A 19,898-nucleotide genomic window follows, 5' to 3' on the forward strand; every position below is an offset into this window, starting at 1 on the left:
GAGCTCCTCAGCTTTTCCCTCCCCCCAGGAAACATACGACATGACCCAAAAGAAATATCTGTCCATCCATCTATCCCACCACACATCCCCCATCCCTATATGTATCAATCTATCTGTGCCAGTCATTGGTACCTGGGAACCAAGACAAACAACAACCCATAACGCACCAGTCTTAGGATCATATCTCATTTCCTTTTTTACTCAGATATTATCCTTCATTAAACCCCCCCAAATGGCTTGATTGAGACCCCTAGCACTTGAACTGCAAGGCATAAGTGGCAGCATGTAACAAACAAAGGACACCTCCACTAAGCCAATCAGCCAACTAGGTTGACTCTGGCAGTACTGGACATACCAAGCAACTCATCAGGCATCAAAACTACACCACAGCAAGAAGAGCCTTGTGACGAAGAATGGCCTCAGAGTTAATGCATAGGATGAGGAACCACGAATTCAGGGCTCCATCCCCAGTTCTGTCGCAGACACTTGGGCAAGTCATTTCGGCTCTCCTTGTGCCTCAGTTTCTCCATCTGTAAAAGGAAGATAATGATAGAGCAGGGCAGGTTTTCCATCCAGAGAAAATTAATTAAAATAAATAAATAAAAATATTTCCAGCCTGGAATCAGGATGAAAAGTTGACATCTCAAAATATTTCAAAATTCAAAAAAAGAAATAAAAAATTTTGGTTTGGTCAGTCGAAACATTTTGTTTATCTTTCAACCATTTTGTATTTTCCAAACATTTTTTACTATAATTAGCTCAAATTTCTAAACAAAAAGTCATTTTACACTGAAAAACTGAAATTTGTCATCTCCAATTTTTCATATTCAAATCTTTTTTCTTAAGATGTTTTAGAGTTAAGACATTTGTCAAAAATGACACTTTCCTGCAGAACATTTCCTGCAAAGACCTGTTGCTAAAAATTTTCAGACCAGCGCTAATTACAACCCTCTCTTTGGCCTGTCTTGTCTATTTAGACTGTAAGCTCTTTGGGACAGGGATGTCTCACACTATGGGGTTGTACAATCCCTGGCACAACGGGGCCCCAATCTCAGCTGGGTATATCCAGATGGTATTTTAAGAATAGTGACGACTCAGGACAGAGGCGGGATTGTGGTATCTCAGCTAAATCTGGATTCTTTTTCGTTTAAGTTAATTTCTAGCCCTGTGGTGTGAATAATATACTCACCCAAAGGCAATCTGATTTAACAGCTTGGATCAGTGTGTTTGTCACCTCTGCACTGGAAGCATTTGGCGCTGTATCTAGCACATTGCTTTCAGACTTTTTCTTTTTTGGACTTAATCCATGCAAAACAAAGTACAATTTTAACCAAGTGACCTGGTTAAGGCCTTATATAACCCTCCGAGGAATATATAAACCCCACCTGCTTTTCCAGAGGGTAAAATGCAAGGATCAACGTGGAGTTAAGCTTGGCAAAACCATTCCCTTATGCATCTAAAGTTCATAAAAAAGGTGTGTGGAGTTTTCCTGAAGCTGACAGGAAACTAGGAATGGTTGCATGGGCATTTTTGCAACAAAGGAGAAGCAACGTGGTAGCACACTCAGTTATTTAGGGAGAATACAACTCAATGCCTCTTCTTTGGAAACTACACCCTCAAGAATCCACAGACACTATTTGCCAAAAGCTGACTTCTTCTAAGAAGTGCTGCCCTTTATGGCTGTCTTTGAAGTTGTGAAGTGGAATACAAGCTGGATTCAAATTAATGTCTTTCTGTGTAGATATTTTGATCGCACAAAGTTTAATTTTTACAAGTAATTGACCTATTTAGGTAACATCGGTTATTTGAGACCCATCACTTTTGCTTAACCCAGACGGTTAGTGTTGAATCTCCCAACCCGGCACCATGAGTTTTGCCGAGCTCTTAGACCACGTCGGGGGGATGGGTCGCTTCCAAATCATCTATACTATCTTACTGGCTATCCCAGTTTTCATGATGGCTAGCCATAACCTCCTGCAGAACTTCACTGCTGCCATCTCTGCGCACCACTGCCATGTCCATATCAACATCAGCAACACTCCTTACACCAACCTCACCAGAAAGCTTGCTGCCAAGGACCTCCTCAGGGTCTCCGTCCCCATGGACAGCAAACAGCAGCCAGAGAAGTGTCACCGCTTTGTCACCATGCAGTGGCAGCTCCTAGACTCCAACGCCACTGTCACAAACCTAACCGAGCTGGAGACTGAACCCTGTGCTGATGGGTGGGTGTACGACAAGAGCATTTTCACCAGCACCATCATTACAGAGGTATGTGAGAGCAAGACCTGCTGCAGTGCGGGTAACCGGCTTGGAAAAGGATGCTGAAACCATGGGGTGGAAGTTGGGGTGGATGAGTTGAAAATATTTTTGTTGGAATTATGCCTTTTCATAGATTTTTGCAACTAAGTTTCACAGTCCTATGGGCAGAGCGCGTCATAGTATCTATCTATTTATCCTCCTCTTCCTAGTATCTGATCGTAAAATTTGCACCAACCTACAGCCCCTGCATGTCTATTGACATCAGCTTGGTTTCAGCCTAAATCAGTGCAGAATTTCATCCAGGGCCATGTGCTGTTCTCAGTTACATTCTGGCACCCCTGGTGATTTCAGTCCATGCAGCTTCAAGTGGCTGCCATTGCATAGGCGTAAAGGAGAGCAGGACACGGCCTTTACGCTTTACAGAGTCTTGATTCCTTCAGTGTATCGGTCGGAGGAAGCTGTGGTTGCACTTGTTGGGGTGGGAATTCCCCCATCCATTGTGCAGTCAGTTTCCTCTCAATTAAACTGGACATAATCCACTAATCCACATTAAAGGAACCATGAATGATGCTAAGAGTTAGCCCTGCTCTCCCCTGGATCTCAAAGGCTTTACAATAGAGACTAAACCTTACTATCCCATCTCACAGCTGGGGGAAACTGAGGCACAGCGAGGCAGCATGACTTGCCCAAGGTCACAGCAAGTCAGTGTCTGAGCTAGGAGTAGAGGTCCTGGTCTCTTGAATGCTCACTCCATTCAAGACCATCCGCCTCACATGGGATCATTATATTTGATCCTACATTAACATCTAAAGGACCCATTCTGCCAGGAACTGCAGAGACCCTAGCTGAGTTCAGAGACTCACTGTGCCAGATGCTACACAGACCCAAGCTGAGAGTGGAGCCCTGTTGTGCCTGGCACTGCACAGAGCCCAGCTCAGACTGGGGAACCCTTGTGCCAGATACTGCATGGACCCCAGCTCAAATCAGGGTCCCATTGCACTGGGCACTGCACAGACCCCAACTGAGATTGTGCTGGGTGGACCCCCAACTGAGACTGGGGCCCAGCTGTGCTGCATGCTGCACAGAGACAAAGACAGGATGATCCTCCCTCATTTTACAGATGATGGACATTGAACCTCAGGGATATTAAGGCTGTGATGCCCTGCAGATTGTAATGATTGCTATGGAAACTGGCTGTCTAAATGCCATCAATGGTTCTGAAAATCTCAGCCTAAGCCAGGAATCAAACCCAGCTCTTCTGAGCCCCAGTCTGGGGCCTTAACTACAACCCAGTCTTCCTCCTGGAGCCAAGCTTTGTTTTCTCTCTCCCTTACAGTGGGACCTGGTGTGTGACTCCCGGCAGCTGAAGCAGATGGCTCAGTCCATCTACATGGCTGGGATCCTGGCGGGAGGCATCATCTTTGGAGGTCTGTCAGACAGGTGAGAGCAATGTCATTATAAAGCAGAGCAAGGCTGATTCCTGGCGGAATCAGGAATCTCGAGCAGGAGGAGAGAAGTTACTATATCTCTGTATTTGGCACTGGCGCGACTGCTACTGGAATCCTGTGTTCAGTTCCGGTGTCCACACTTCCAGAAGGATGTTGGTAGGTTGGAGAGTGGTCAGAGAAAACCCACAAGAATGATTAAAGGTTTGTAAAATGTGCCTTACAGTGAGAGACTCCAGGAGCTTGATCTATAAAGCAAAGGTTAAGGGGTGATTTGACCACAGTCTGTAAGTGGAGCCCGGTGAATTCTTTTTATAATTGTATATTTTATTTTTGGGGGAATTTCTTGTTATTTTTGTTTTGTTAATTTTATCCATGCAGGGGGATCGGGTCCTGCCCCTGGGGGTTGGGAGGCCCCAGAGAGGGGCTGAGTCCTGACACCAGGGGTTGGAAGGCTTTGGGGGAGATGAGTCTTGCACCCCCGAGCCTGCGCTGCACTCACCCTGCAGAAGTGGCTGTTGGGGTCCTGTGCGGTGTGGTTGGGCCTGGCTCTCGACTCAGGGTGTTGTGACCTGGTACACGGGGTTGCAGTGCTGTTTAGGTTTGGCAAGGTGCTCCCCCCACCCCCTCCCCGTTCAGAGTGGGGAGCCAGGCCAAGCTTCACAGGATAGGAGCTGCCACTGCAGGGTGAGTTTTTTGCTTTACTTCATATTATTTCACATTTGCAAAAAACATGTGGCTCTCTATAAAGGTACTGTACCTACACAGGGAGCAGCAATCTGATAACAGAAGGCTTTTCCATCTAGCAGACAAAGATCTAACAAGATCCAGTGGCTGGAAATTGAAGCTAGACAAATTCAGACTGGAAATAAGGTGTACATTTCGAACAGCAAAAGGAATTAACCATTGGAACAACGGCCCAAGGGCTGTTGTGGATTCTCTATCCCTGGAGATTTTTAAATCAAGATTGGATGTTTTTCTAACGGTCAAATACCAGCCAGGGGATAACCCTACTGCCAGGGGCCCTAGGTTGCCTTAATTCAGCCCTGCAGGCCTCAGCAGCAGCAGCTACTGCACGACTGACATTAAGTATTTTCATCAATAACCTTTTGTCACATGCCACACAGCTGGTTTTAGAACTGGGGCCTCCTGCCTCTTTGCCCATTCCCCTAGCCAGGAAGCCATGCCTGTCAATGGCACCAATAGTTCCTTGCACCAGGTTCTGAACATACTTGCCTCAGTAACCTGGGTTTCCCTCACCTGTTCTCTTGGCTTTTTTTGGCTCAGGTTTGGCCGCAGGTCTCTCTTGATCTGGTGCTACTTGCAGATGGCTGTCACGGGCACCTGCACTGCCTTCTCGCCCAGCTTCACTGCCTACTGCATCTTCCGCTTCCTGACCGGAATGGCTTTCTCGGGCATTGTGTTGAACGGTGTCTCTCTGTGTAAGTGTGTCCGGCACCTGCCATCCCCAGACACAAGATGAGCTGGTTACTGGGGATGGACGGAGGTGCCTTGTTCCCGCTGCTGATAAATTACTCTGTGGTGGGAGCACAGAGAGACCAGAAGTACACATAGCCTGGGTGGGATGTCCAATGTCTCAGCACCAAAAATTGGGAGCTAGATTTTCCAAGAATCTTAGCTCCCATTCCAACTTGGATTTACCAAAGCACTCAGCAGCTCCCATTGGGTCACTGATTGCCACAGCTGACAAAGACCTGAACACGTTATTTAGGAGGTATTATGCACCTCGAAATCTGGCCCTGTTCTCTCTGAAAATGTGGTACCTAAACGAGAATTGAGTTCTCTGGAACAATCCCACCTCTGTGTGCTTCTGCAGTGCCAGAGCACAGGAGATGCCACAAAACAGGGCAGCTTCCAATAGCATGCAGGTCCCCAAGAATGGAATGGAAGCTATTTTGAGCGGTGTGCCGTCATCAGATGACAATGATTCCACAACAGAACAGAGATTCCACAATGCAACTTCTGCAGAACAGGCACAGGCTATGTGCATCAGCCAGGAGCTACAGAATGCCCTCCTCATTACTAGAAAGTCCCTTGCACTATACAAGGTATACAGGTCCTCTAGGAACTGGAGGACCCAGGGGCAGCTGGGTATCAGAGGCTAATGGGACTCAGCCTATTCAATTATATAACAGCTCTGTATTGTGGCTGATGTACTTCAGGGTGCATGTCTGCCATTGCAGGGTGTTAGAGCTGCTGCAACCCTGCAGGGTACAGTACAGCCTGCTGCCGCTGTGGGGTCTTCTGGAGTGTTTGTAACCCTGCAGAGAGCAGTACTGCCTGTGGCCACTTGGGGGACTGGCGCTACTGTAGCCCTGCAGGGTACAGTACTGCTTGCTGCCACCAGGGGACTGGAGTTGCTGCAGGGCACAGTACTGGCTGCTGCCATGGTCAGGGGGATGGAGCGCCTCCAGCAGTGTGCAGTACCACCTAGTGCCACTAGGTGGGACGCAGCTAGCAGGGGGAGGAGAAGGCATGGATCAGGGAATGCATGTTCTGGGGAGCTATTTCACCTCAGCCTCAAAGAGCCAGGGGTAGGCTGTTTGTACATGCTTCCTGCTGCCTCCACTCATGCTTGTTCTCACCACTGGAGGTTATCAGCCCAAGGACAGAGAGATTATTTTCCCTTTGTGTATGTTTCTCCCCAGCTGTGGAATGGACACCCACCCGCACACGGGCTGTTGTGGGCACCATGTATGGATACTGCTACACGATCGGGCAGTTCATTCTGGCTGGGGTGGCTTACGCTATCCCCAACTGGCGCTGGCTGCAGCTTGCGGTGTCTTTGCCCTATTTCATCTGCTTCATCTACTCCTGGTAGGTTAGCTCACCCTTATCCTTTCTGATCCATTCCTCTTCCATCGTGCTTTTCTCACTGAATGCAGGAATGAGACAAACTTTAAGCAAGTAGAATAAACAAATCTCTTATCCTGGTTCTCATAATCTTGCCTCTTGATTACTGCATCATCCTCTTCTCCAGCCTTGGCAAATGCAATCTTGCTCCACTTACATCCATTCAAAACACTCCTGCTAAGATCATTTCCCTGTCTCATCGCTTTGTCCATGTCACCTCTCTCTTTGCAGCCCTCCACTGGCTCCCCGTTCTTCATCACATCATACATAAACTACTCATCTTCACTTTCAAAGCTCTTCATACCCTACTGCACCGTACCTATCTCATCTGTCATCCACTAGCACAATGCCAACTCCCAACTCCCATTGGCCCATGATGCCTGCCTCCATTGCCCGCTTGCTAAATTTTCAAACAAGCACCTTTGTGCTTTCTACCATGCTGCCCCTCATGCCTGGGAGGAGTTCCCTGTAAACATCGGCAAAGGTATCTCATTGTCCTTCTTCAAATCCTTCTTCAAACTCTCCTTTAATGTGAGGCTTACAAAAAAACCTGACGACAGTTAAGGCTTCTGGTGTGCAGAGACCATTGCCTATCATGCTGACCAATATTGTCTCACTGTTTCCTTGTGCTCCCCTGTCTGTATCCACCTGTTGTTGCTTGTCTTGTCCTTACATTATAAGCTGTTTGGGGCAGCGACTGTCTTTTTGTTCAGCGCCTGGAACAATGGGGTCCTGCCCCATGACTGGGCCTTCACAACATTATGGCAATACAAATAATGAACAAAGAACTATGAAAGCTGTGGATTTTCACACCTGGAATTGTTTCAGCAAACCAGGGAAATGGCGAGACTAAGAGGATAACATATGAATAGAGAGAGTTGAAGATTTGATGTCTTAAATTTTTTTCCATAAAAAATGGCTTCCCCCCCCCCGAAAAAATTCTGTTTCCTTCAAAAATTTTCGACAGAAGGAAACATTTTATTTTAGTTTTCAGGATGGGGGGGGGGGTTTGCTGAAAAACAACCATTTATTTCTAAATTTGTAAATTTTTTGACACAACAAAAATTTTCATTTCAGTGTTTTGGAGCTATTTTTTTCCACTTTCCCCCATTTTCCAGTGGAAAATGAAGACAAAAGGAAATAAAAGAGAGGAAATATTTTTTTTAAAAAAACCCTCCCAAAATGGAGACAAAATGAAAACTTTTGTTTTGCTGAAAAAAATTTAAAATATTGTGAAAAATTTCTAATGAAACCAAAGCTACTCCACCCATAATGTCACTACTCAGTAATATGAGGAGCTGACCTATCATAGGTATTTATCTGGCACCCACCACCATAGTATCTAGGCACATCACAATGTTTAATATATTTATCCTCACAGCTAGAGCTGGCTGGCAAAAAATATGAGAGTTTTTGAGACTTTGAAACATTTTCCCATCCTGAATCTGGCCAAAAGTCAAAACCAGGAAAACTTTTGTGAATTGATAATCTGAAAAAATATTTTGGTCAGGTCAGTTGAAATGTTTCCTTTTGATAATTTTGAAATTTTTCTTTTTGATCTGGAGCTTGTTTGTTTTTTACCCTTTTTTTAAGTGTAAATGATCAAAAATTTTGAAACAAAATTGTTGAAACTTTTAATTTTGATAAAGGTCAAATTTTGAAACTTTTTCCATTTTTTTTTTTAAATCAAGAGCTTCATTGAAACTGACCTTTCCCTGCAAACAGTTTCAGTTTGGAGAAATCCGCATTTTTCAATGGAAAAATATTTCAGCAGAAAAGTGCCAACCAGCTGTAACCAAAGCACCCTTCTGAGGGAGAGCAGTGCTATTATCCTATTGTACAGATGAGGGGATTCAGACACAGAGACAAACTAAGTGACTTGCAACGGTCACACAGGAAGTCTGCAGGGGAGCAGGGAATTGAAGCCAGGTCTCAGCTATCACCCTAACCATCCTTCCACCCTGATGCATGCCAAGGTGCAGTACCATCTGCTGCCACTGGGCAGTCTCCTAGTGGGACTGGAGCTTCAGGTTGCAGTAACACTTGGCTGTCACCAGGGGGCTGCTGGTAGCAGGGGGAGGAGATAAAGCAGAGAATGCAGGTTCCACTGAGGCTATTCCACAACATGCTCCCTTCTGCTTCTGTCACTGCTTGTGCCCTGCACTGGCTTTGGGCACTGCCCCTAGTGTAGAAGTACTGCACCGTGCTCCAGTGGGGCTGATCCCACTGCAACAAGAGCAATGCGCGTGTTCTTTGCAGGTGTGTTTTCAATTCTTCTGCTTCCCAGGTGGTTCGCGGAGTCCGCCCGATGGCTGGTGCTAGCTGGCAGACCTGACAAGGCAGTGAAGCAGCTCAAGAGAGTGGCCAGGATAAACCGGAAGAAGGAAGAAGGAAACAAACTCAACATAGAGGTAAGACTGGATCTCAGAGAGGCTGAGCACTCCCACCAACTCCAGCGGCTGATATAGGCACGCGGGACAAGCAGATATAAATCAGCATGGCTGCACTCATGTCATTGGGACTCTGCACATGTACACTAGTGGTGCAACTGGCTTTAGTGTTCCCTGAGCAATGGTATTCTCACCATGGTCTGACTTCTTTCTCGTACAATGGGATTCCCATACGTACAAGGTATCTTCTATCAATCTCTCTACCTATAGCCGTACATACATAACCACCTATCCAGCCATCTATGTATCCATCTCTAGACATAAACACACATCTTTTATAAATGTATATTCATACACATAATATCTCTATTCATCTCCATCTATCTATCTGTTATCCCCACACACATCTCTCTAGCCATCCATCCATCCCCATACAAATGTTTCTATACATTCAACTATCCATCCATCCCCATGCACACCCTTCTATCTAGCCATCCATCCATCCCTTCCTAGACGTACACATTATTTTGTCTGCACTGAGGCCTGCTCTGAGACAAGAATTTTGGCACCACTGGATGATCCAGAATCTCATTCTCTCCCATTCCCCTGCTCTGTTTCCAGGCCTTTCCCACGATGGAGGCTCCATGCCGTTACCCAGAACTCTCTTCTCTCCCCAGGTCTTGAGATCCAACATGCAGAAAGAAATAGCCTCTACAAAGAGCAGCTATACCTTCATTGACCTGGTGCGGACCCCTGTTGTACGCCGGATCTCCTTCTGCCTCTGCTTTGTATGGTTAGTCGGTTCTTGTGATTGCACAAAGCGGAAGCTGAGACAATGATATGAAGCAGCCTGCAGCAAGTAAACCAGGCATGACAATTTGCTGAGGAACGGGGCAAATAATGGATTTTTTGACCTGCAGGCAATTCCAAAAAATCAGTAAAAAATCATTTTCGGTTGAACAGAAAACCATTTTTTTCTTAATTTTTGGCTAATCAAAAAGTTGAAAAAATCAAATGAAACATTTTGTTTTGATTTCAAATATTTTAAGATTTTTTAAAAATAAAATTAAAGAAATGTTTGAGACAACGATTCATTTTGAACTAAAACTGAAAATATTTAGATTTTTTTTATTTTTGTTTTTGTTTTGGGGTGCTTTTTTTTTAACCTGAAACAATTCAGCAAAAGGAACATGAATTCCCTAAACATTTTGATGTCGCTGAGTCTGCATTTTGAGCTGAAAAAAGTTTTAGATGAAAAGTTTTGTTCAGCTCTACTAAGCCCCACTGATGCTCCACTTCACCCCAGGGCATGTCAGTGACAGCCAGTTTCAATCGGCATGACAGTCAATTTCACCTTGATTGAATATCCCACTAGATCACAATGCAATATGTTATAGCTAGACTTCGGTAAATCCCACCTGGGGAGACAGCATGTAGAGAAAACCAACAGGAGGCACTTCTACCCAGAAGCAGGCTTAGGACCCAAGAGTCCTGGCTCCTAGTCACCTGTTCCTACTACTAGGACAAAAGTACAGAGCTGGGAAAAGAACCCAGGAGTCCTTGGCGCCTACAATGTCCTGTTCCAGCTATTGGACCCCATTCCTCTCTAAAGAGCCAACAACAGAGCAAAGTCCCCTCTTGCTCTAACCACTAGGCCCCACCCTTCTTCCAAAGCTGGAAATAGAACCCAGGAATCCTGGCTCCCAGCTGCTCCCCAGACCCTAATCCCCTCACACAACCATGAACAGAACACAGTGCAGTCTACCCACTAGACTACACTGCCACCCAAAAGCTGTGAAGAGAACCCAGGGGTCCTTACTTCAACCACTAAACACATTTGCAGGGCCTATTGCTGAAAGGGAACATGCTTGTAACAAATAAACTCAATGATAAGGACCCTCTATGTATCAATACCTGTCTGCTTCATTCCAGGTTCTCCACAAGCTTTGCCTATTATGGGTTGGCCATGGACCTGCAGAATTTCGGTGTCAATATCTTCTTGATCCAGATGGTCTTTGGAGCTGTTGATTTCCCAGCGAAGTTCATCTCAGTCCTCACAATCAGCTTCATCGGGCGCCGGTTCACACAGGCATTGACCCTCATCCTGGCTGGACTCTCTATCCTAGCCAACATCTTTGTCCCACAAGGTGGTTACTTGGTATCCTGGATTTTCAGGGTTAGATCCAGAAGTGTTCAAGCCTTTGTCAAACCAAAGGTCCAAAACCTGGCTAATATGGTCGGCTGCAGGGAGAAGAGCCAGGAGAGTGGTCCATAAGGGCTAATGGGGCTCAAGCCAACCGATATGTCACAGCTGTGTTCTGTGGCTGAGGCACTGCAGGGTACAGAACCACCTTCTGCAGCCAGGGATTGAAGCAGCTGACACGTGTTTATGACACCAGTTGCCATGGTACTTCCCCATGAAGCAACCTGAGAGACATATTCAGCCTGATCCAGGCTGGCCTGTTGCAAGATGGTTGCCAAGTGGATGAGCCGCTGTCTGGGAGGGGTAACAGACACAGTTTCACAAACAAAGCTGGGTGTATGGTTTTTAGTATTTGATCATTGGGTAAGGCGCTGCACAGACCCCAGATGACATCAGGGCCCCATTGTGCCAAGTCCTAAAGGGAGATACAGGCCCTGCCCCAAAGAGCTCACAATCTAAACAGATGCAACACAGAAAGGAATATCACTCTTATTTCTAGATGGCAAACTGAGGCACAGATCCTCAGCTGGTGTAAATTAGCCCAGTTCCATTGATTTCTTGCCCCTTTTGGCTTTAATGGAGCAACTGTGGATTTGGCTCCATTGACTCCAATGGAGTTACAGCCAATTTGTACCAGCTGGGGATCTGGCCCCATTGACTCCAGTGCAGCTATGCTGATTTACACCGGCTGGGGATCTGGCCCCATCGGCACCAGTGGCACCATCCCATTAGCTCCTGACCCTTCTTGAGCATGTCAGCCTTTTCCCATGTGCTTACCCCTCCTCCACTGTGTGCTTCTCCCAAGATCTGAAGACCCTGCGCACCGTTCTGGCTGTCTTTGGAAAAGGCTGTCTCGCTGCCTCCTTTAACTGTGTCTACCTCTACACGAGTGAGCTGTACCCCACAGTGATTAGGTAGGTAGAAAAACCTCAGCGAGTGCAGCTCAAACTTCACATGCAGCCCCGCGGAACAGCAAAACCAGAGCCAAGTGACTAGTGACTAGAGTTGGTCGGGAATTTTTCATCAAAATGTAGTTTTCTGACGGAAAAAGCTATTTCATCAAAGCCAAAGCTTTTCACAGGAAAGGGCTGTTTAGAAAAAAGTGGGGGAAGGGGGAGGAAGGTTGGATATTACATTTGCAAAATGAAAATTTCAGTTTTTCTGGATGGAAACAACTTTGTGTTTTGGAATGTGTATTAAAAAACAGCAACCCCTTTTTTGTACTAATTCATAATGGTCGAAATCAAAACAAAATGATGTGATGGACCTAAACCAGGATTTTTGTATACTGTTGAATTCCCAAAATTTTTTGAAATTTCAATATTTCATCCAGATTCAGAACGGGGAAAATGTTTGAAATCTCAAAATTTATCATGGGACAGGAAAACAATTTCCCAGCTAGCTCTACTAATGATTTTGGGCACTTTGGATTTTAGGAGATGCCCACGTTAGGACACCGCAACTGGGTCTGATTCTCTGCAATTACTGAGGATGTGCCATCTGAAAAGTGAGGGCCCTCTGAGGCATCTCAATCTAGTCACCCAAAATTGCCCTTCTAGGAAATAGGAATTGCCACATCAGATCAAAGATCTAGCTAGCCCAGTCCCAGCTGCAAGAAACCCTGCACTTGTGTGGTAACCTGCCCCAAGGAAAGTTCCTATTTGTTAAGTTAGCACCTAGAGACCACACCAGAGCCCCATGGTGCCAACCGCTGCACAGACCCTGACTGAGATCGGGTCCCCATAGTACCAGGCACTCCACAGATCCCAAGTGAGATCAGGGCCCCCATTGTATGAGGCACTGCACAAACTCAAATTGAGAGCAGGGCTCCATTGTGCTAGGCGCTGCACAGACCCCAACTAAGATCAGGGCCCCATTGTGCCAGGTGCTGCACAGACCCCAACTGAGATCAGGGCCCCATTGTGCCAGGTGCTGCAGGGCCCCATTGTACCAGGTGCTGCCCAGACACAGTGACAGCAGTCTCTGCTCCTCACAATCATAATAGACAAGACAGACTGAGGGTGTGAGGGGAAAGAAATGAACGGAGAGAGGAAGTGACTTGCCCAAGGCCATGCAGTGCGTTGGTGGCAGAGCAAGGAAAAGAACCCAGGTGTCCTGACTCCGTAGTCACTCTACTAGTCCACAGGGCCTAGCTGAGAGGTACTGCTTGGCTTATTGCCCGTGAGCTCCTTAGCCCAGATTTTTCTCATCACTGTGGCTTATGCTAATAGCTCTGTTTGTTATGATTTCAAATTCACAGGCAGACCGGCATGGGTTTGAGCAACACCATGGCACGCCTGGGCAGCATCACTGCCCCATTGGTGAAGATGTTGGAGGAATACATTCCCTTCCTGCCACTGATCATTTATGGAGCTGCCCCAATCATCTCTGGCATTGCAGCAACCTTCCTGCCAGAGACGCTCAGCGTGCCATTGCCTGAGACCATAGAGGACGTGGAGACACGGTTAGTAGAATCTATTGGGAGGCAAGAACAGTCGCCATGATGCACCATGTGGGGGCTTTGTGATATAGACATGGGTCCACTGAGATAGACAGAGAGAGCACAAACAAGAAATGATAGGCATGATTAGATAGATAATCTGATCCCATTGACTCCAGTGTAGCTATGGCTGGTTTATACCAGGTGGGATCTGGCCCCTTAGCTCCAAGCATGTTTTAAGCCAAGTACATCTCTTGATGCTTGTATAAATGTTAATATTTACCGATATTCTTTTTCATTGAGACCCAGGCATCTGAGAGGTGAAGAACAACAGATGAAGATCCTTCTGAAACCCACCATGCCAGACCCAGCCAAGGAAGCCAGTTAAGGAAAGAAAAACGAGCAACTGTTGTAGGGTCTATGGGTAAAATTTTCAAAAGTGCCTAAGTGTCTTAGGAGCCTATGTTCCATTTTCACCAGTGACTTAGCCACTCCCATGAGAGACAGGTGACTCATCTTCCTGGGCACGTCTGAAAATCCCACTTGGCACTTATCTGAATCTCTTGGCACCAAAATACCTTTGAAAATGTGGCTCCCAATCACTTTTGAAAGAGGGGGCTTAGGCATGTTTGAAGACTCTCCCCTATCTCTTCTACTGTTTTAATCATGCTAGAAGTATTATGCAGGCATCAGTGACAACTCCATAGGGGTTGAATTTTGCACTTAATGCAGGGAATCAACCTCTTCAAACAGCAGGTTGACCTCCAAATCACAGCAAGAATTTATACCATGGGACCTGCTGGTGTGCAAGGTGGAGGACACGACTCAATTACTCTATGTAGGTCCTCCATGTAGTTCCAAACCTGGTGTTGCACTCTGCTGGGATCCAAAATATTGTACCCAACAGCTCAGCAAATACTTTTGGGCCAGATCCTCAGCAAGTGTTAATCCATGTAGTTGAGGATTAGCCCACTACTGCAGGACAGTCACGTGGTGGCAATTCTTAAGGGAATTCTGTAAGAATAATTACAGAAATGGTGGCAGAATATAGGAACTGCTGGATTGATCACAGCCAAGGTCCATGGAGTCTCTCTGACAGCGGTCAGCAATAGATGCGTCCGAGTAAGGTGTGAGAACCCTGAAGTGGGCAGATATGTCATAATCTCCCCACCATCAAGTCTCACTTTATCTTAAACAGTCATTAAAATTGGGCAAAAATGGATTTTTCAGCTCACTCACAATTTGGAAAAATCAAGGGAAAAACACGATTTGGCTGAAAATGAAATTGTTCAAAATTTTCAGCAAATCAAAAAGAGTAAAAAATTGGTTTCAAACTAAACATTTTGCTTTGATTGCAAATTGCTTTTCAACTTTTTAGTATTTTTTATAAAAAAAAACAATTAAAGGAAATTTCTAAACAAAGTTGTTTCAAATTGAAAAATCAAAACATTTAGACTTTTTCGGGATTTTCCCCCGAAACAAACAATTCAGCAAAACCAACATGAAATCACGAATCATTGCAGTGTCACCAAATCTGCATTTTTCATCCCAAAATAGTTTTGGCTGAAAAATTTCACACAGCTCTACTAGTCACAGATTGGCTTAAGGCCCGAAGCATAAGATTTATATGCCTTCTAAAACTCTTTGTTGTATTATTGATAGACCTGTTACCCATAGAGATGTCCAGTTCCCCTTTGAATCTTGCTAAGTTGTGGCTTCAATGTCATCCTGTATCAATGAGTTCCACAGTCTAACACTGTCATGTCAGAAAGGATATTTCCTTTGTTCAGTTTTGAAAAGAGGGAAGGGAACCCAGGACTCCAGATTCTCAGCTTCCCCTGCCCTAGCCCACTACATTTCACTTCCCTCAGAGTCAGGAGTCCTGACTCTCAACCCCCCAACAAATACACACTCTAACCTCCCCTCTCATTCCAGAGCTGGGAATGGAACCCAGGGGTCCTGACTCCGAGCCCCATCTGCTCTAACCATTAGACACTCTTCTCCAGCCAGAGCTGGGAACAGAAATCAGAAGTCCTGACCCTCATTCTTGCTGCTCTGACCCACTAGACTCCATTCGTTCTGGAACTGGTAACCAAACCCAGGAGTCCTGATTCTCAGCCCCTACAGCTCTAACCACTAGACCCTACTCCCCTCACGGAACTGGGAATGGAACCCAAGAGTCCTGATGCCTAGTTTTAACCACCAGACCACTCAATTACAGCAGTATAAATCAAGACTGAAGGTGTGACTACAGCTTGAGCAGACATACTGAGCTAGGTTTACTCTCCCTAGCTCAGGTACCAGAGCAATACTTCAGCACAGGCTGACCAGCCTGTCTGGAACCCTGGGTCATTATTCTCAGGGCTAGCCCATGCTGAAGCATGCACTGCTGCAGCTTCACTGTTCTGGGAGCCAAGCTAGCTAGATTAAAACAAGCTAGGGTATGTCTGCTCGAGTTGCAATTGCAGCCTATGACTGCAGCATAGACAGACCCTAACTCAGCTGCCTAGGTTGGATTTGAGAATCTGTCTCCTTGTCCCCATGCTTTGTGTTAATAAAATGCACATTTCCACGTTAAAAAAAATCCAGTTAACAGGATCAAAATGTGGCTCATCCTGATCCATGTAAGGTTTAAACTCCACCTAGAACTGGGGCAAAAGCATCTATTTACTGTACAAAGAAAATACCTATGTGAAATGCTGTCACAAATAAACAGTTTCTGTTGCACTTGGCAGTGTTCTTCTTGAAGGGAGGTTCTGCATTCTTTGGAAGCTAGGCTCAGGGTTCAAGTACAGATGCTGGTTCTGGTAACATCCTCAGTCTCTGGGGTGCTGGAGGGAACACAGCCATCCCATACAATCATACTCTGCCCTTCTCTGTGCTCTCAAAGGGCTTTTTGTATATTGCTTAACCAAGCCTCACATCCTCATGGGAGTTAGGTGAATATTATTGTACCCATGTTACGGAATAATAAAGTAAGGCACAGAGCAACATGACCGAGGTAAAGGATGGAAAGTCAGTGGCAGAGCTAAGGATAGAGCCCCAGAGTCCTGACTTGCAGCACCCGCCCCATCTCACCTGACTGAGATGTGGATTGCACCCTCAGCAAGTTTGCAGATGACACTAAACTGGGAGGAGAGGTAGATACGCTGGAGGGTAGGGATAGGATATAGAAGGACCTAGACAAATTAGAGGATTGGGCCAAAAGAAATCTGATGAGGTTCAACAAGGACAAGTGCAGAGTCCTGCACTTAGGACGGAAGAACCCCATGCACCGCTACAGACTAGGGATCGAATGGCTCGGCAGCAGTTCTGCAGAAAAGGACCTAGGGGTTACAGTGGACGAGAAGCTGGATATGAGTCAACAGTGTGCCCTTGTTGCCAAGAAGGCCAATGGCATTTTGGGATGTATACGTAGGGGCATTGCCAGCAGATCGAGGGACGTGATCGTTCCCCTCTATTCGATATTGGTGAGGCCTCATCTGGAGTACTGTGTCCAGTTTTGGGCCCCACACTACAAGAAGGATGTGGAAAAATTGGAAAACGTCCAGCAGAGGGCAACAAAAATGATTAGGGGACTGGAACACATGACTTATGAGGAGAGGCTGAGGGAACTGGGATTGTTTAGTCTGCGGAAGAGAAGAATGAGGGAGGATTTGATAGCTGCTTTCAACTACCTGAAAGGGGGTTCCAAAGAGGATGGATCTAGACTGTTCTCAGTGGTAGCTGATGACAGAACAAGGAGTAATGGTCTCAAGTTGCAGCGGGGGAGGTTTAGGTTGGATATTAGGAAAAACTTTTTCACTAGGAGGGTGGTGAAACACTGGAATGCGTTACCTAGGGAGGTGGTGGAATCTCCTTCCTTAGATATTTTTAAGGTCAGGCTTGACAAAAGCCCTGGCTGGGATGATTTAGTTGGGGATTGGTCCTGCTTTGAGCAGGGGGTTGGACTAGATGACCTCCTGAGGTCCCTTCCAACCCTGATATTCTATGATTCTATGATTCTCACCACTAGACCACACTCCCTTCCCAGAGATGGGAACAGAACCCAAGACTCCCAGCTATCAGTACTCTACTACTACTCTAACCACAAGATAACACTCCTCCCGGTGTTTGGAACCAAACCGAAGCATCTCCGTTTCCAGTCCCCTGCTCTGATCACTAGACTATACTACTTCCTCCCCAAATACGCAATAGAATCCAGAAATCCAGACTCTCAGTCCCTCCCATTTCCACTGCTAGATCACAAACCCCTTGTAGAGATGGGAACAGAACCCAAGTCCCCGCTATGCGTCGCTAACCCACCAGACCCCATTTCAGAGCTGGCAATAGAACCAAAAGTCCTGACTCCCAGGCCCCATGCTTTAGCCACTAGATCCCTACTCACCTCCTAGAGCCAGGAATAGAACTCAGGAGTCCAGACTCCCAGCCCTACCTGCTCTCCCCACTAGACCCCACAACCCTCCCAGAGCTAGGAATAGAAGCCAGGAGCCCTGACTCCCTGCCCACTCCCCCCTGTTCTTACCCACTAGACTCCACTCCCCTCCTAGAGCCAGGAATAGAAGCCAGGAATCCCAACTTGCAGTCCCCCTTGCCCGACACAGCCCAGTGGAGCACAGAAAATAACCCCATGTCATTCCACATGAATGGATGACTGCTCTCCCAGAAATGCCCTCTGGGCCCAACAGGGAGTTGTGGGGTGTGTGACTGCTAGTATGAGCCGTTGAGTTAACAACGCCTTGTGACTAAGGCTGTGAAAGGCCTACAGATCCAGTCATCAGCATCTGACCTTCGTCCAACACAACAAGCAAATGATCAACCACTGCAGCCTCTGGACCATATCTTGCCCTTGAAAACAGCCTAAAATTGGCTCTACATAGCACCCAAGCTGCTTCCATGCCCCCTTGCCCAAAAAAGACTAAGGACAAGCAGCAAGACTGGGAGACCCAAGTAATGGCTCCTCAGACAACAACTCATTTTCATAGTTTCATACCTTTTAAGGCCAGAAGGGACCATAGATCTTCTTGTATCACCTCCTGTCTATCACAGGTCAGAGAATGTCATCCAAATACCCCTGCAATGAGCCCAACAACATGGGTTTGGCTAAAGCTCTTACAGGAAGGCATCCAGCCTTGGTTTGAAGACATCAGGAGATGGAAAATCCATCCCTTCCCTTGAGAGTTTGTTCCAATAGTGAATCACCCTCACTGTGAAATAAAGGTGTCTTATTTCTAACTGGAGTTGGTCTGGCTTCAGCTTCCAGCCTTTGGTTCTTGTTCTGCCTTTCTCTGTTAGGTTTAAACTCTACCTGGAACTGGGGTGAAAGCATCCTCAGCATCCCTTTAGTACCTGGTATTTTCCTCACATGAAGGTGCTTTACACTGTAATAGACTCACCTCTTGATCTAAACAGTCTGAGCTTTCAAGTCTCTCACTGTCAGGCATTTTCTTGAGCCCTTGAATAATTTCTCTGGCTCTTTTCTGCACCCTCTCCAATTTTTCAGCATCCTTTTTAAAAAGCACACCCCAGAACTGGACACAGCATTCCAGTATTGGTCTCACCAATGCTATACCCAGAGGTAACGTCATCCCCTTGCTCTTCCTCACTGCTCCCCTGTTTATATAGCCAAGGAACCTAGGAGCCATTTTTGTACCCGCATTGAACTGAGAGCTCATGTTGAGTTGTTTGTCCACCCCTAGCTCCTTTTCAGAGTTGCTGCTGCTTTCCCGGACACAGGCCCCCCTTCCATAGGGGTGGCCTTCCTTCCTTGCTGCTAGATGTGTCACCTTGCATTCCACTGCAGTAAAGGGCAGTTTGTTTGAATGATTACAGGAGCCAGGAGTTCTGCTCTTCCCTTCTCTATTGTTGCTCTTTTGGCCAAAGCATTAGTCCAATATTGTTTCCGTTAGCATGAGGAATGGATGATACGAGTCAGGTCAATTCTTTGGTGAAACCTTGTTTATTTACAAGGTACCGTTTCCCTGAACACTAACAGCAGCAGGCAGTTACCTTGCTCCTGAATCCCCACATCTGCTCCCTCCCTCCCCAAGCTCTGTGCCCAAAAAGCCCTCCCCTGTCTCTCTGCTTCCTCCACTGGGTCACACACAGAACTGCTTCACCTGGCTTCCTGCCTCCAACATACACAGCCTAGCCCCCTCCTTTGCAACCAGGGAGAGCCCTATCCATCTGCCTGGGTTAACACTGGCCTAGTCACATGGCTTAATGTCTTGGGTGGAAGTCCCATTGCCTGCATATTAAGGGGCTTGATTGTTCCTTGTTTTGAGCCT

The 19,898-nt window shown here is 46.4% G+C and overlaps 1 protein-coding gene across 2 annotated transcripts; it reads left to right on the top strand.

Moving 5' to 3' along the window:
• Positions 1-1,432: 1,432 nt before the first annotated feature.
• Positions 1,433-16,286, top strand: LOC141990579 (solute carrier family 22 member 6-A-like). Of its 2 annotated transcripts, none has more exons than XM_074957932.1 (10): positions 1,433-2,268; positions 3,596-3,699; positions 4,992-5,146; positions 6,374-6,542; positions 8,866-8,989; positions 9,646-9,761; positions 10,901-11,115; positions 11,977-12,085; positions 13,432-13,635; positions 13,915-16,286. In XM_074957932.1, exons 1-10 carry the CDS (start codon positions 1,867-1,869, stop codon positions 13,997-13,999), a joined length of 1,683 nt encoding a protein of 560 aa, XP_074814033.1. In that variant the 5' UTR covers positions 1,433-1,866; the 3' UTR covers positions 14,000-16,286. The 2 variants fall into 2 exon arrangements, with proteins under 2 accessions (XP_074814033.1, XP_074814034.1); XM_074957933.1 differs by having other exon boundaries at positions 13,921-16,286.
• The last annotated feature ends 3,612 nt before the right edge of the window (positions 16,287-19,898 follow it).

The sequence above is a fragment of the Natator depressus genome, chromosome 7, assembly GCF_965152275.1.
Source record: "Natator depressus isolate rNatDep1 chromosome 7, rNatDep2.hap1, whole genome shotgun sequence".
In the NCBI taxonomy this organism is placed as follows: domain Eukaryota; kingdom Metazoa; phylum Chordata; order Testudines; family Cheloniidae; genus Natator; species Natator depressus.

Bases quoted from the DNA above. Each gene is read 5' to 3' on its own strand.
- LOC141990579 (XM_074957932.1), top strand. From the start codon at position 1,867: ATGAGTTTTGCCGAGCTCTTAGACCACGTCGGGGGGATGGGTCGCTTC. The intron at 8,990-9,645 runs GTAAGACTGGAT...TTCTCTCCCCAG, and splicing joins GAAACAAACTCAACATAGAG to GTCTTGAGATCCAACATGCA. The intron at 9,762-10,900 runs GTTAGTCGGTTC...GCTTCATTCCAG, and splicing joins TTCTGCCTCTGCTTTGTATG to GTTCTCCACAAGCTTTGCCT.